This window comes from Molothrus aeneus, chromosome 3 (genome assembly GCF_037042795.1).
Source record: "Molothrus aeneus isolate 106 chromosome 3, BPBGC_Maene_1.0, whole genome shotgun sequence".
Taxonomy (NCBI): Eukaryota; Metazoa; Chordata; class Aves; order Passeriformes; family Icteridae; genus Molothrus; species Molothrus aeneus.
In genome coordinates this window covers 69,284,643-69,300,745 of record NC_089648.1, presented here as the reverse complement: position 1 = coordinate 69,300,745, position 16,103 = coordinate 69,284,643, and the positions used below count along the sequence as shown (strand labels likewise).

Sequence of the window (16,103 nt, the reverse complement as noted above, 5' to 3'; positions counted from 1 at the left end):
CTCCTGAAGCTTTGATCCCATGTGCCAGCCAAGCAAACTCTGCTGCCACAAGGAAGGGATGTGGCAGAGGAGGTTCTCTGCAGTTTAAGACAATGCTGACCTCATTTATTCAAATATTGACTTATGGTCTTATTTTAAGCAAAATGCCCAGAGCCATGAGAATTCTTTCATTAGTTTATAGTAATACAACACAATGCCAATAAAATAGAAATATTTTCATGCTGTTTTATGTACATTTTCTTTTAAGCAAACACAATTCCCAAAGAGCTGTAAGCTAATTATTCCAGTCATGCATTATTTCAAAGACAGAGAACCTAAATCTGTACAATTTATTAGTTCAGGTTGCTGGACAAACAAACAATCCTTTCAAGCAGGATGCCTCCAATACATACAAACACACAGTGTTGGACCCAAGCTGATTCTACATAAAACCAGCTCAGCTATGTCCACCCAGTCTCTGGAAGCACCACAAACACCCTGCTGTCACCCAGTGGGGACTCAGTTTGGATACAACAGGATTTGCTCTGTTTAAAGTAACTTCATGTTGAAGTGAGTATGAGCCTTCACTCTCTCTTCAACACACCCCATCTAAGAAGGCTCAGCAGTTCAAAACAGCATTAGATGAGTGAGGGCAGTCAGACACTGCTGCATTCAGGCTAAATTCCCAACAAACCCCTTTCTGCTTCCTCAGCACATGGGCTGACCAGCCAGAACTGTTGGATATGTGACAGTTTACAAGACCTGTTAAAAACTTTGTAAGTACTCTCTAGTGCTTACACCGAGGATATTTTAAACTGCTATAAAGATAGCTTTTAGGAAAAAAAATAATTAAGTCAGAATAAACACACACCAAAGAGAAAACCAGCAACAACATGCAAACCAAAAAATGGCAACAAGCAACTTTGAAACTCAGTATCTCCTATCTCAGGTGAGTCTTTGCTTCCCCACACTTGAGCACCAACAGCCCAGCTACTGTCAGCTTCCCACGTTAAGTCCTTTGAGCTTAAAGGGAAAAAAACTACCATTGCAAGAGAGGAAGGAACAAGCTGGCACAAAGGCACTTCTGCTATTTTCCCATTTGGTCTCACCACATTTTCAATCCTTTCTAGTGATAACTACCTTATTACATCCTTTCCGCATATACTTTTTCCCAAGGTCTGTACTGACAGGACTAGAGGCACTTGTTTTAAACTGACAGAGGGGGAATTCAGATTAGACCTCAGGAAGGAACCCCTGCTGCTGAGGGTGGTGAGACAGCACCAGGAGCTGGCTGGGGATTGTACTGTCTGAGAGTTTGTGATTTGGATGTCAGTGGCATTGCAGTGAGAAGGTACTTTTGGGAGAAGTGCTTAGTGCCTGAGACTAATTTCAGTTTGGCCAGCTTTTGCAGAATTTCCTGTCAGCTGTAAAGGTAAAATCAAAAGTGTAAGTAAGAAACTTCAGTGAGGTATATGAGAGATCTCTCTTATAAGAAATCTGACAAAGTTACAGGAAGTCGCCGAAAAAGAACATGCTAATGGCAGGGATTTGTTAATTTATTTGTATGTTTTATAACAAAAAACATCATAAAATACATTTGTGCCTGAATCACAGGATAGCTTGGATGACCTTTAAAGAACATCCATGGGCAGGGACACCTGCCACCAGACCTGGCTGCTGCAAGCCCCATCCAGCCTGGCCTTGAACACTTCCAGGGATGAAACATCTGCAGCTTCTCTGAGCAGTCTGTGCCAGTGTCTCAAGTCTGTGACAAGGCAACTTTATTCAAAGTTTCTTTTTCCTTTTCTTTCTGTCCACCCTGCAGTATCCGCTATTTTTCCTTACTTATTTTGTAACTTGCTCTGTGCTGCATTACCCAGTTCTAGCTTTCCACTTAAAGCAACAATTCCTCTACATCCATAGCTTGCCTAAAAAAAAGGAAAATAAAAACAAAAATAGCAGTCTACCCTTGAGACAGTCTAAAGCCAGGAGACTTGGGTCTGTCAGCACAGAACTCGTCCATCTGGAAGCCGCCCTGGATCCGCCTGGCATTTTTAGATTGGGTAAGGCACTGATGCATTCTCCAAGATATGACTCACCATGCATTTTTAATAAAAAGTTTGTGTTGAATTTTAAAGCCCAGTAAGAATGCCTGAAATAATTAGGAAAATGAACAGTTGAAAACAGTTTAAAATGTAGGCTTTTCCTCCCAAATTATTTTAACTAATGAGAAACTCATTGCATTCTAACAGCAACCACCTCAAACATCAGTTTCTTGTGCCAGCTCGGGTGCAATTAGCAGAGACTTTGGGAAGGAAAGTATAGCAGAAACCCTGCCCAGCAGCCTGCTCTGAAAGACACAACCACATATGCCTCATTTTCCCACTCCAGGTTCCTGTAATCTTCTGGAGTGCATTATAGTGCTTAACACTGTATAAGATAAAACACAACTGAAAATTGAATGTTTGTCAATTTTCACTTACCTAAAGCAAATTGTCTTCACACATACCCTCATAATTTTACAACTGTGCTGTAGATGATAAGTCACCACTGACAACCAGATGGGAAGAAAAATGTTTTAGGGATACCTCACTCCAGATTTATCAGCTCTAGAAGAAGAACCCCATCGTGTCTCCTCCAATATTATCAGAAATACTTGTCTTAAACTCAGTCATAAATTTAATAAATTTTACAATTTTGGATTTAATTTAACCCCCCACTTCTACGAGCAGCATTGCTGGGCTCTTCCCTTTATAGCACAAGACATAAATGGGAAGTATTACAATAAAACCTCAACTACCTCCAGGTATTTAATACTTTACAAGGATAGGGGAGGTCAAAACATTTTGCCTGGGAAGTGCTTCTGATGGAGCAGAAAGTGATGGTTTGTGCTACATGCGATTTCCCTCAGTGTGAGCAGAGCTCAGAGCAAGAAACCAGCCCAGAAATGAGAGGTGACACCTGCAGGAAAGGCAGCCAATGTCTCCACAAGCGGAAGTGAAAAAATGCTACTAATTCACATTGCAGAGAAAACCAGGGATCTTTGAGGGCACAGGGGAATGTATTTTAAAAAAACCACACCACATTTTCTGAAGCCATGACTCAGACATTGTTCCATATATATAGATTTATGCCTCTTCCTCTGTTCCTTCCCTTAAGTTAATTTTATAACATCTATTTGGCAAAACATTCAAGGTGAGTCACAAAACACCGAATTACAAGTTCTGCTAAAACAAAGCCATGCCAAAAAGCACTGAAGAACAAAAGAATCGTACCTCATCTATATTTTGTTCAAATCCAAAGCACCAAATAAGCAGTGAAAGTACCTTAAGGTCAACGCCATATTTATTCATGTTCCCTTAAAGCTTTCAATATATAATTAGCTCACAAAAATAAGTTTGAAGCTGTTGCTTATCTGAAAACTCTTTTAAGTCATTCCCCTGAAAAATAAAAAACTGTATTTGAAGTTTCCTTTCTTCTGTTAGGACTCCACACTACTATAAAAGCTTCAGCTTCTTCTGCAGATTTTTTTGTCCAGGAGTCTCCTAGCCAAAAAGGACACCATGATCATAGCTCCGGGTTATGAATTCAAGAGTTATGAAAACAAGAAAATCTCCTAAAGCCTTTTGGGTTTAAATGAAAACTCCTTTTACGCTCTGAAGAAATGCAGAAATGCTTTGACAGACAGCCTACAATTTGGCACATCTCTAATTCTGAATGACAATTAGTACTTGTGCAAACATGGCAAGAATCTGGCTTTGAAATAAATTTACAGGAACTTAAAAGCATTATTTGGAGCATGCACAAAGTGTTCCCTTCATCTGTAAAAACAGACATGATGCAAGAGTCTGAATGGTCCCAGACTGGAATTTTGCAAAAACCACAAAATATGCTTAGCATTACAACAGGAACAAGTGTGTGTATCTGACTCCATGCTGTCAGGGCATACTAATTGTGACATAAAGTTCATTTACTTTTTATTGTGGACATTTTAGTCAAGAAAATAAACTGAACATCTGATGGAAAAGCACAGAAAGAAATCTCTATGAAATGGATTTCACAAAAGCCAGTCAAAACAGCAGATGCTCAAGGGCACCCTACAATCTCAATCAGTTTTAAAGGAGGCAAAATTGTTTCATTAGGTCAATTATGTTCTAAAAGTTCAAAGAGCAAGTCCTTCAAATATCCATTTCCACATGTATTTAGAAGGATTTAAGTAATTCTTATTAAGATCATTATTTCATTCTGCATGGTTTGCAATGCTTCCAATCACAGGAAAATAGGGTTTCAAAAGACCTCTGGAGTTTACTTATTCCAAACTGGTCAGAACAAGGTTAATCCCAAAGTCAAATGAGGTTGGTTCAAGGCTTTGTCCAGCTTTATTTTAGAAGCCTTGAAAGGATGGAGATAAAACAGCTACCACAAGCACCTTTTTCTGATACTGAATTCTCATAATAATTTTTCTACATTATATTCAGTGGGAATTACCTCTGCCCTAACTTGCAGGCACTGGTTCATAATTTTTCACTGTGCCTCCAAGGAGAGTAGGTTGTTCTCTCCAGGCTACACCTACTCCTTGCACACCATATGCATCAGCCTCCCAACCACCCTCAACTCTCCAGTTCAGTGGCATTCCCTCTGCATTTGAGGGGAGGGAGGAGCAAAACTGGACACAGTATTTTACAGCCTGCCTGTGAGTGCCAGGGAGTAGGGAACAACCACTTCCCATCACCTGCTGGCTACTGTCCTGCCCATGCCCCCTGGCAGACAGTTCATTACTACTGCAGCACACCAATCATCCCCCACCCCATTCACTGGAGAGTTTTTAGGTACCTGGTCATAATCTTGAGCATTTGAAGAAAGCAGTGTAATGTGAGCATCCCTACCTGCCCATCCTCCTGCTTCACTCCCAATAGTTCTTCCCCTGTACACCCATTTGGCTGAAACATGCCAGAAGAGCAGCATCTCTAAAGAAAGAGCTGTATATTTTTTTATTTTTAGTTTTTTTTGTAGAGTCAGCACTGAAGCACTCAAATCTCAGTCCTTCCAAGGCAAAGACTTCAGGACTGCCCCAACACTTATCCTTCTCACCTGATGGCTGGCTGATCACCAAATATGCAGCTTGGAAGCAGCTACAGCATGTGCTGTGTCTCACAGAGTTAATTGATAGTAACATCACCATTGGTATTTGAAGAATTTGAGAAGGGATCAGAGGCCTTACAGGAGTTCATGAAAAGCAGCCTGGGATAGCAGAAAAGCAAGGGATGGCAGTTGCTGCCATCAGGAGACAAAGCACCTGAGGCAAGTTCACAGAAAGCCAACCCTCACCTCCACTGTTCTCAACACAGTCACTTGAAGGCGTAGTTTGGATTTCAGAAACACAAAGGAAATACTCTTGGTTGTTCCCACATATTCACAAGTACAGGCATAATCCTGGGAACCCAGCAACATACACACAAAAAAAAAAAAAGTGAAATCAAGAGAGAAAAGTCAGCAATACAACCTCAGCTTTTTCAAACACCAAGGTCAGGATTTACGACTTCAGTCACTGCTCAGAACTGAAAAACCAGGATACAGAAGTGAACAGCAGGATCCAGCAGCTCTGTGTTGATGGGAAATCACTCCAGTCTCCTTGCTGCATGGAGATGGCAGGCTGTGCCTTATTGTACTGACAGCACATCTCCTGTTTCATAAACAGCTTTATTTCATCTACTGTTCATCCAGCCTGAGGCTTTCTGTTACTGGTTATCTATCAGGGCAGGTTTTCTCCTACAACCTACACATTAGAAGCTATTTACATTACGATCCATACATGTACCTTATAGTTCTCTCTCAGTAAGGATGAAGTGCTAAGACTGAAACAGCAAACTCTTCCACAAAATAAGCATCTAGTAAGGTGATGAGCACATGAAAACAAGAGGAAGCAATTTTATACACTCTTAATTGTGCTTTTACTTGACAACCCCACACAGTTAATTTTTATATATACATCCCTATAGCATGCAATGATTTAAAAAATGCCTTCAAGCTCTCCTCAAGCTGCAAAGAGAGATAGTTTCCAATTCCCCTACCTCCTGACCCCACATCCTTATTCAGATACTGGTAGGCTGTAAAAGCAGACCATGTTATACTTAGGCTTCTGATAATGTGAATGTGTCAATGTAGTGGTTTTTAGTATAATCTTCCCCTTCACAGAGACTCTCCTTCCCTGTGCTGAAGGATGAGATGTATTTTCAGTAACCTGCGGGTCAGGCAAAGGAAGTCCTGTATTTGATTTTCAAGAGCAAAACAGCACAGTTCACGATAATTTATCCTTAATTAAAAGGCTACATTCTGCTGTTTGCACTTCTCAAGAAAATCCGCTGCCTGTTTATCTACCATACCCAGGAGACCATGGGATTAACATATTTGCTTTTATCTTCATGGCTTCAAAAGCCTTGCTCACCTCAGCACTTCCACTGCCCCACTTGCAGCACAGCATCTCATTCCACCTGGCTTCTGAACAGCACCAACTCAGCTAAACACAGCAAGAAGTGTTGCTTAGGACACTGAGGTTTCAAACAAATAGCCCATGGCTCACCCTGCAGACACTCATGCAGCTTGTAAATCCTGCTAATTTTGTCAAGTCCTGTACCAAAATCTCTCAACAAAAGAATATTCTTCACTGAACCTCTTTGGAAAGGGAAACAGACAAGGCTCTGCTTTCCAGGAAGGACTGCTTTAGTCACTTACAGAGACCAGAGTTTGACAGTGACTCCAATCTGAGGCTAAAGCAGTGACCCTGCATGGTCTCTCCGTACTCATTCTCATTTCACCACCTCTTCCCCTGTGCTGCTCTCACAGTTGTGCTGCTCCAGGGTGTGTCAGTCTATTTTGCTGCCAAATCAACCAGCTGGTTCTCTTCCAGCTGGATTCAGCCTTAGCCAGTGTCTTGGACTAGATCATTGTATGGACACATGATCACTAAACCTGCCAAAAGGGGAGATTAAAGAACACACTGATATCTGCATTATCCAGGGATTGATCATACCAAGAAATGATGGATCTAGCATTCTCCTGGCAGTTTGTTCTAGCAATTAATAACTTCCCTGACAGAAACATTTAGATGTTAAAACGAGTGCAAATAGCAATGTGATGTACCTCAAGTTTTAGGCAGGCTTATTCTACTTAATCTTCCATTTACTGGTTTATGATAGTGCTAAAAACACAAACTACATAAAAGCATTTAAGTGATGGGAACACTGCAAGTCCAGCCCAATTGCAAAAAATCAGGATACAGAAGAACAGATGCATACTTTTACATATTGTATGTCTTTACATATGTGTATGTCTCTTCTCTAGACATACACATTATTGAGAACAACCAAAACCAACACCTACAGAAATATAAAAGGCACCTCAGTAACAGGTTTTAACTGTTTAGAATCTATTTTCTCTGTAAAGGTATTATTAAATCAATTAAAAAAATGCAAATTAGAGGTACAGTTTAAAAGGAACATTTGGCTGGCTTAAAATGGATTGGGAGGGATTAAAAAAACCCTTTAAAGATTCAGAAAAAGAATGCTGTGAAATAACCAGTTTGGTTGATCATGAACACTTAGGGAGAAAAATTAATATAGACACACCGAAGAAACTTATGGAATTATAGCATGGATCTAGTGCAAACTGTAAGTAACTGCAGGTTAAAATGGAAAAGGAAAAATATTCTACATTCCCTGACTCCTGAAATTCTGTCCACTCTCTTGCCCAAGAGGTAAGGACTGCAGCCAGTGAGGCCATCCAGCTTGCTGGCATGATGGCCAAGCTGGCACAGGAGTTTCCCCCCACCAGGCAGCTGATCAGCTCCCAGCAGGGCCCATGGCCACTGGAGCCAGACACAGGCGCTGCACAGCTCCAGCAGCAGCCTGGAGTTATCTCTAAAGCACAGCCTGGAACTGCACCCACAGTGTGACAAGGGAGATTATATGCAAAGCAGCCTTCAAACAAATCTGTTCATAGCTCAAGGTGCAAGTTCAGAGTTAAGTGGTGAGATTCTTCCCCACTTCATGAAACTAGTGGTTTTATTTCTTCAAGCAGTAAAGAGGGAGACCCTTCTCCCTAAGTGCCAAAGATGCATTGAGAAGAAACAACTTGAAACATTCTGACAAGAATGTTTGCTTTTATATTTTTCCAGAAAAATGAAGAAACAGTGCAACTTAGGGAAATAAAAACACACTAAGAGGAATGAAGCTACACTGGTGTGTTACCAATACAGGCACAATTGAAATGAAGAGCCAAAACTGGAAGACACAAAACTTCTGTTGTGTCCAAACTGACAACTGCTGTAAGTGTGCCAAAGCTGGTATCAGTGTCAGTAGCATCCTCATCCTCCTCCTGCAGCCATGAGCTCAGTCTCAGTTTTTGGACAGCCAGCCTGGCTGAAAGCTGATTCAGAAAGACAGGGAAGTTTCAGATTATTTGGTTCATACAAGCAAGGGAAGAAAACAATGCTCATTAGTCAGAGGTAAGCAAAGGCTCAGACTTAACTCCAGTGCCAGCTTAAAAAGATCAAACTATATCCACAGTCAAAAACATTTGACAAAGGCCAACCACTTAGTAACTTTATCAAGGAGGCAGAAACTGATGACTTAAAAGTCTTCTTTAAATAGTAAGTCAGGCAAGTTTCCAGGAACTCTAGCAGAACTGCTTTATTTAAAATTAAAGTAAAAATCATTAATAACTGCCATCCACAAAAACCTATTCACAGCTGCTGCAGAAGCAAAAATAATGAGATTGCCCAGCACTGCTTAATTCCAAAACCATTTGCCTCTAATGACAAAATGTACCATGTTTACAGGGATTTATTTACTATTAAGAAACAGTGCAGTCTTAAGCCATTTAAATAATTTAAAGCAACACTTTATCTAGTTAAAACTAGAAAGCAATAACATTCATTTTGAGTTTCTTCAACAACAATGTCAAATTTAAACTCAATTTGCAATCACAAAGTTCTTCAGCACTAAGTGGAAAGCAACTGCAGCCCTCATCTGTAACACCACAGCTCAGCACTGCATAAACTGCTGAAATTACAGGAAAATGCTTCATTTTTTAAATTATTCAAAATATTATATTCTAATTTATTCTGCTGAAAGCAGTCCTGGTCTAATACAGATTTCACAGAAAGTTCTGAGTTGGAAGGGACCCACAAGGATCATTGAGTCCAACTCTTAAATAAATGGCCCATACAGGGACTAAACTCATAACCTTGCTGTTTTTAGCGCCAGGCTCTGATGAGCTGAGCCAATCTCAGGGTCATGAGCATATTATAGGCAATAAATACTCCTTTAAGAAAAGTGAACTTAATATTTACCTTATATTATACTCTCTACAGTGTACATCACCCCAAAGTGGAAAGATTTAACTCATTTGGCAGACAGACACATACTGCAATTTTTCCTTCAGCCTGATTTAGGACTCTGGCAGTGGCAAGACTTAAATTTTTGTTCAAAAATCTGCAATGTATCCTTTTCTTTGTTCAAGATTTCTGAAAAAGAAGTATTTCATACTGATTGTATATGAAGAAAGGCAATTCTGCATGGAAGTAGTGAAGTAAAACACAATCCCACCCAAAAACTCTTACTGTCATTAGTCAGAGAAAGTAAATAGCCATGCTGGTGAAATGAAGTCTGAAGTTTATGGTGGGAAACAGGGAATAATTTAGGGTGAAAGGACACTTATTAACATAGCAAGAGTTCACATCAGAAAATAGACAACTGGAAAGGCAGTTTTAGTACTTCAGTCCTGCAGTCACCAGTGCACCAAGACAGCCACGGGTGATGCTCAAGCAGAGTTGCGCTCCCACACCACAGCACTGGGGAAATCTGTTTCTCACCACCCCACATCCAAAGTAAGGGAAAGCAAAGGCTCAGGCATCACCTCCACTGAATGCTGGGAACATTTTAGATCATTAGCACATTCACAACTCAGACCACAAACAAAAAACAACATTATGGAAAGAAAAAGCAGAATGGAATTTAGCTACCTTACAAATTACAGGATGCCAGTTTAAAAAAAGACAAACAAATACCCACTTTAAAAGGAGCAGAAGAAAAAGGTTAAACCCCTGCCAAGGCCCAGAACACATTTTAAGTGCCCAGAGAGCAATCACAGCTGATAGAAATCGCTACAACCCAGACCCACTAGCAACAAATTTCACCTGATTGACTCACCACTTCTGTCAAGATGATTTCAGTCACTTGAAGCTTTTTCATTGTTGCTCTTTCCTAACAAATCATTTTTATCAAGCCAGGTTAAGGAACTAGCAGACCAGCAGCCACATGTGACAGCATCTCGAGGAAGCAAAATGAATGAGAAGAGCAGAGCTGTGACAGCCAGAGCAGGACAGAGCAGCCACCTCACTTAGCCCCAGACAGCGCAGTGTGCCCGACCACACATTTCCTGTGTTTATGCAACAAAAACCCACTAAGGGAAAAAAAACAAGCACAGGCAGACAATGGAGACAGCCTGTGAAGGTGAGGGTAATTCGAGGGCAAAGTCCTACCTAGCTGAAACTAAAGCTCTCAAGAACTGTTAGAAAAACAAAAGAAATCAAGACACTAAATATAATTCCACCCCTACACAAAGTTAACTCTTGAATAACATGAAAAACTCTTTTCAACAAGAGGAAAAAATTATCAATACTAAATGAACTATCCAGTAAAGGTGACCAGCACCTGGAATGGCTGGCACATGATAAAAGTACATGTAGAGAGAGACTTGTCAGTATGAAGCCACCAAACAATCACCCACCATTTCTCAAAAACACAAAGAAGTCTGGCAGAACAAGGAGCAGTTTCAGGGCAAAAAAAACTCACGCTGAAAGGACATATTTCCCCCACTCACTCCCATATATGCTAAACAGGGATTCCCACTGTCACAGACAGTGGTTGGCAAAAACCACAAGGCTTTTTTGAGCCCCTTAGGGATGGACAACCACGGACTTGAACTATGTATAAAAAAAGATCTGGTGAAACCACAAACACCTCTGAGAAAGTTCATAATCACTTACTGCCAGACTAGGGGTTTTTATTAAAAAAAAAAAAACAACAACCAAAAAAAAAAAACCAAAAAAAAAAACAAAAAAAAAAAAAAACCAAAAAAAAAAAAACTTTCCACTACAAACCTGCCTTCCATATCCTTTTCCTCCCTGCCTGTCTCCACAGTCAGGACTCTCAGCACAGCAGTTCTTATATTCTTGGGGGAAAAAAACCCAAAAAACAAAAAAGGCAACAGTTGAGCTGACAGAATCTCTAGCACCTTTTGAAGCAATTTCTGCTCAGTCTTCACCCAAAGTCAGGATCCATCAACTCTTCCCAGTTACTGTAATCTGGTTTCCCAGTAGCTTAGGCATGTATCTTCCAGAGTCAGTTTTACATCACCCTTCCTTATAGTTTTGTCTACAAAAAAGAAAATGGTAGTACGAAACCACTTTGCTGACCACCACAAATACAGCTGGTCAACATCATGCTCATCAAGTACCTGAGTGCAGAAGGGTTTTTCAACAACTTGAACTTCTGATAATCATTTTACTCTACAAAATGCACTCAACTGCACATCCCACCTTACATATTTCCTGGTAAAAATAGCAGCAGCAGCAGGACTCTTCATCTATCCTACCCCATTTGCTTGGGGGTGTATGGAGTAGATTTTTGGTTGGGGGATTGTTCTGTGAGGGGGTTTTTGTTTCTTTTTGAATTGAAGAACAAATCCTGAAGTAATGTTCTCACAGGTTCTTGGAATACTACTGAGGAATACTGAAACTGTGGAGACACTGTCTCCACAGCAGTATGTCAAAAGTATTAAGTCTGCTTACAAAAACCTCCTAGATTGTTTTTTGTTGCCAACATGAAGCTATCAAAAGGCTTCACACAAGTTTCATGTTCAATGAACTTACTCTGTAGACCAAATATATTTATACTTATTCTGTTGGCGATGAAGAAGTATGTCTGCTTTCTTAAAGTATCTGAAAATTATATTTTTTTCTGAAGAGAACATGTAGCAAATGCAGATATACTAACCAGGGGAACCACAAATCAAAGTCTGCATAAATTTTTGGAAATAAAAAAGATGGGGAGATGCGTATAGCTAAGAAGATACTGACAGATGTTCAGTGGATTGCAGTTTTCCACTGTGGCAATTTATCAGCTGCTGCTGGAATGTTTCCTTCTTAGTTATAAACCCATATGACAGTTAGCTGGAAGCTAATCTCTCCAAGTTAATATCAACCCAAAACAGCAAAAGACAAATCAATAAATAAAGTCTTTTCTACCTAGAACATCTGAATACATTTTTTTCCCTTTAATCTGTTTACCAAGCTGTTTCTAGAGTCATACACATATGATTACTCTAGTGCAGAAGGTAGAGAATTATAATGACAGGACCCAAGGGTGTCACTGGACATTACCAATAACTTTATATGGTCTTGTGTGTGTCACCTCTGATCACATCTCCCTCCCCATCCTTCAGACGCCGGAATGACACATGCTCTTGAAACATTAATTTCCAGCTACCAGAAGAACATGAAAGAATTTGTTTCCAAGGCATTCTGTACTTCTGCCCTTCTCCTTTTGGTTCCTCCAGAGTCATACTGGCTGTTCTTACTTCTCCATAAATCTCAAAAATCCTTGAGTTCATCAAAGATACCTCAACACTCCCCTCTAAGCCACCTCTTACATGTAAAATCCCTTCCACAAGCTGACAAAACAGACAATCTCTTATCAAGAGCCAGCTCTACCATGAGACCAGTAATAAAATAATCACCTAATGACTTCTCAAGATAAATTGGGAGGCAACTACTAATTACAGTGAGTGCAGAGCACACTACAGTTACTTCTTTTTCCACTCTTACTTTTTTGTTTTATTGTACATTCCTCACCTCTTCTGACCACAATAAAGAAATACTTGAAAATCTGAATAAAGGACAACACCTTCAGAGAAAATCCCAAGTTTAAAAGGCTCTGGGATTATTATACACTCCTTTCTAGAGCTTGGTCACCATCCTGGCAGGAACTGCTCTGTAACTGCACATACACACAAATTGTTATGGTAATAAATAACCCACACAACAGCAATACTCACAGTGTGTGCACCCCCTCAGTTCAGTCATATCTAGAACAGTAATAACATGCTCATTATGCTCATCAGAAGAGGATTTCCTTTAGAAAAGGAAACTTAAGGACAAAAATACATAAAACCACGTCACAGAACAATCACATACAATCATGAACTGGACTCAGTCCCTATACAGTATTCCTAACTGTACTAATTGAGTATACTAAGGATGTTAATAACCCAAACCTACCACCATAGGTCAATCCTGAGGTATTTCCCATTTCAATATTACAGCCTGAGTTCAATATGTTTACTTAGCACACTAAGCCTTTATGCTTTAGGAACTACCATCACAGGCCACTATAATGACCTGGGCAGACATTTCTCACTTGCAAATAAAACAATGCAGCCTGAAAAGAAATTAAGAGCAAGTCTTACCTATTCTGAATAATCACAAAAAGCATCTAAAAGTGAGATGTTTGGCTTCTACCAGAATTCAAAACACTAATTTCATTTTCTATTTTCAGATTTCATTTTAAGTGTGCTTTGACCTCATAAGACAACTTCCACTGAGATGAACACACTGAAAGCAGATCTTGATAATCAGCAGAACACCAGCCATGAGGAGCGCTTCTCACTTCACTAACTGCACGTTTGATCTGCACACCGTGCACTTCATTTCCATGCACAACGGGGAGGCAGAAAAGCTATCCAAAACCCAGGTACCCTTCCACTGAAAAAGCTTTACTCCCGTTCTGACGGAGCATGTTTGCACAGAGCAGCATAAGCACACAGGACACTGAAGCCGCAGCCACCCGCGCCCCTGCACACACTCTGCACGAGTACAGCGGTGCTGCACAGCAGAGCAGGGTGGAGGTATGACAGACAGACAAACCGATCCGCGCACCGTTCTGGACCCCAGTGAGGTCCGAAATCTCTATAAAGGGGAAGTCGCAATAAGCAAAGAGGGCTCTCAAGAGCGGTGTTTAAGTTCACTCGTTGATACTTCCCTATGCCGATGCTTACACTAAAAACCAGACCCATCACAAATGACTGTTCCCAGTGTGAACCTGAACTGGCACATCCTGAACACAGGAACATTCCCAGGGGGTCTACACTCACTCTCTTTAAAATACAGTGAGTGTTTCCGCCTTGGTGGAGAAATGGGCGAAGGCTCAGCTCAAATTGACGCTGAGTGAAAAAAAAAAAAAAAAAGGCGAAAGGGCTGGATTTAACCATAAAAACTTTTATGCTCACCAAGCCACTCCCTCCAAGCAGCACTAGGTATTGGTGTACCATTGTACACCTCGCTCTCCCCACCGAAACGCACGGAACCCCCCGCGCCTCCTCCCAGCCCGGGCCCCTCCGCAGCTCCTGGGACCGGCCGGGCGGGACGGGGCGGCCCCGGTCTCTCCCAGGAGGGAGCGCTCACCGAGCACCTGCCGCACTCGCCGGCCCGGCAGCTCCTCCACCGTGTCCCGGATACCGACATCGTTCCCGCCCCGGGCATCTCGGGGGCTGCCCCGGGCCCCGCGGGTCCGCGCCCTCAGACAAAGGGCGGCGAAGGCGCCCCCGAAGAAGCGGGAAGAGGGGGCCGGTGCCGCCGCCCGCCCCGCCGCGCTCACCCATGCTGCGACCGCCCGCCCAGGCTCGGCGGAGCGGCTCCGGGTCCCGCCGACACGCTCAAGCCGGGCACTGCGGCTCCATCCGTGGCGCTACGGACGTGGAAGGGGCGGCTCCGAGCCGCGGGCGGCCCGGGGCAGAAGCGCCACTCGCCCGTCCCGTCCCGCCGCTCCCGCTGCCGCCTCAGCCGAGCTCGGGCACCGGCAGCTCCGCTCCGCCCACGGCGGGGGGCGCCAAGTCCCGCGAGAGCCGCGCGCCGCCACCGCCCCCACGCCGTTGCCAGGCGGGGATGACGTCACCGCCGCGGCTCCGCCCCGCGCGGGGAACTCGCTCCGCCCCTCAGGGCAGGGACCGCCCCCGGCCCCGCCCCCGGCACACCCTCATCGGCCCCCTCATTGGCCCCCCGTTAGACCTCGCGTGAAACGCCTCTTCCGCCCCTCAGCGCTCCTCTCATTACTGCCCTCATCAAATCCCTTCTCATGAGCCTCTCACAGCTCCCTCATCACTCCCCAGTCAGCCTCCTCTCTCATAACCCACTCACCATCCCTCACAGCCCCTTCATCAGCCTCCTCATCATTGCCCTCATCACCCCCTTCACACAATCACAGAACAGGACAGGTCAGAAGGGACCACAGTGGTTCGACCTCCCTGCTCAAGCAGAATTACCCAGAGCACATGGCATGGGATTTGTGTCCAGACAGTTCTGGAACATCTCCAGTGAGGGAGACTCCACACTCTCTCTGGGCAATCTGTTCAGTCCTCAGTCACTGCACTGTAAAGTCCTTCCTCATGTTCTGGTGGAACGTGCTGGGATCAGTTCCTGCCCATTCCTCTGGTGCCATTGCTGAGCCCCGGGAGCTGAGCCTGGGCCCTGCTCTGAGCCCTCCCTGCAGAAGGGACAGGCCGGGATGAGGCCCCTCTCAAGGCTGAACAGCCTCAGCTCCCTCAGCCTCTCCTTGTAAGAAAGATGTTTCACTCCCTTCATCATCTCCATAGTCTCCACTGGATTCACTTCAGGAGCTCCATGTCTCTCACAGAGCCCAGACCAGGACACAGCACTCCAGATATGCCTCAGCAAGACTGAGCAGAGGTGCAGACTCACCTCTCTGATGTGCTGGCAATGTTCTTCCTAATGTGCACAGGATTCCTTTTGCCTTTTTCCCTCAAGGATTCACGAAGAGCGCTGTCCCCCTCACCACTGCCTTTATTGCTTGGGCCACCCCACATCCCTGCCCTGCTTCCCAGCACACAGTCCTCCTCTTCCTCTGGGTCTGGAGCACAAATCTTAGGAGGAAAGGCTGAGGAGGCTCAGATTGGAGAAAGGTTAATTCACAGAAAGGTTGATTACCCACTGGAATGGGCAGCTCAGAGACAGTGGAGTCTCATCCCTGGAGGGATGTTCAGCAAGCAGT

The 16,103-nt window shown here is 43.1% G+C and overlaps 1 protein-coding gene across 1 annotated transcript in view; it reads right to left on the bottom strand.

The window, feature by feature from the left end:
* CD2AP (CD2 associated protein) overlaps nt 1–14,783 on the bottom strand; it is a 76,712-nt gene extending 61,929 nt beyond the window's left edge. Inside the window, exon 1 of the mRNA XM_066547148.1 lies at nt 14,694–14,783. Coding sequence (XP_066403245.1) covers nt 14,694–14,697 — 4 coding nt within the window. The 5' untranslated portion in view covers nt 14,698–14,783. The remainder of the gene's footprint in view (nt 1–14,693) is intronic.
* Nucleotides 14,784–16,103: the final 1,320 nt, after the last annotated feature.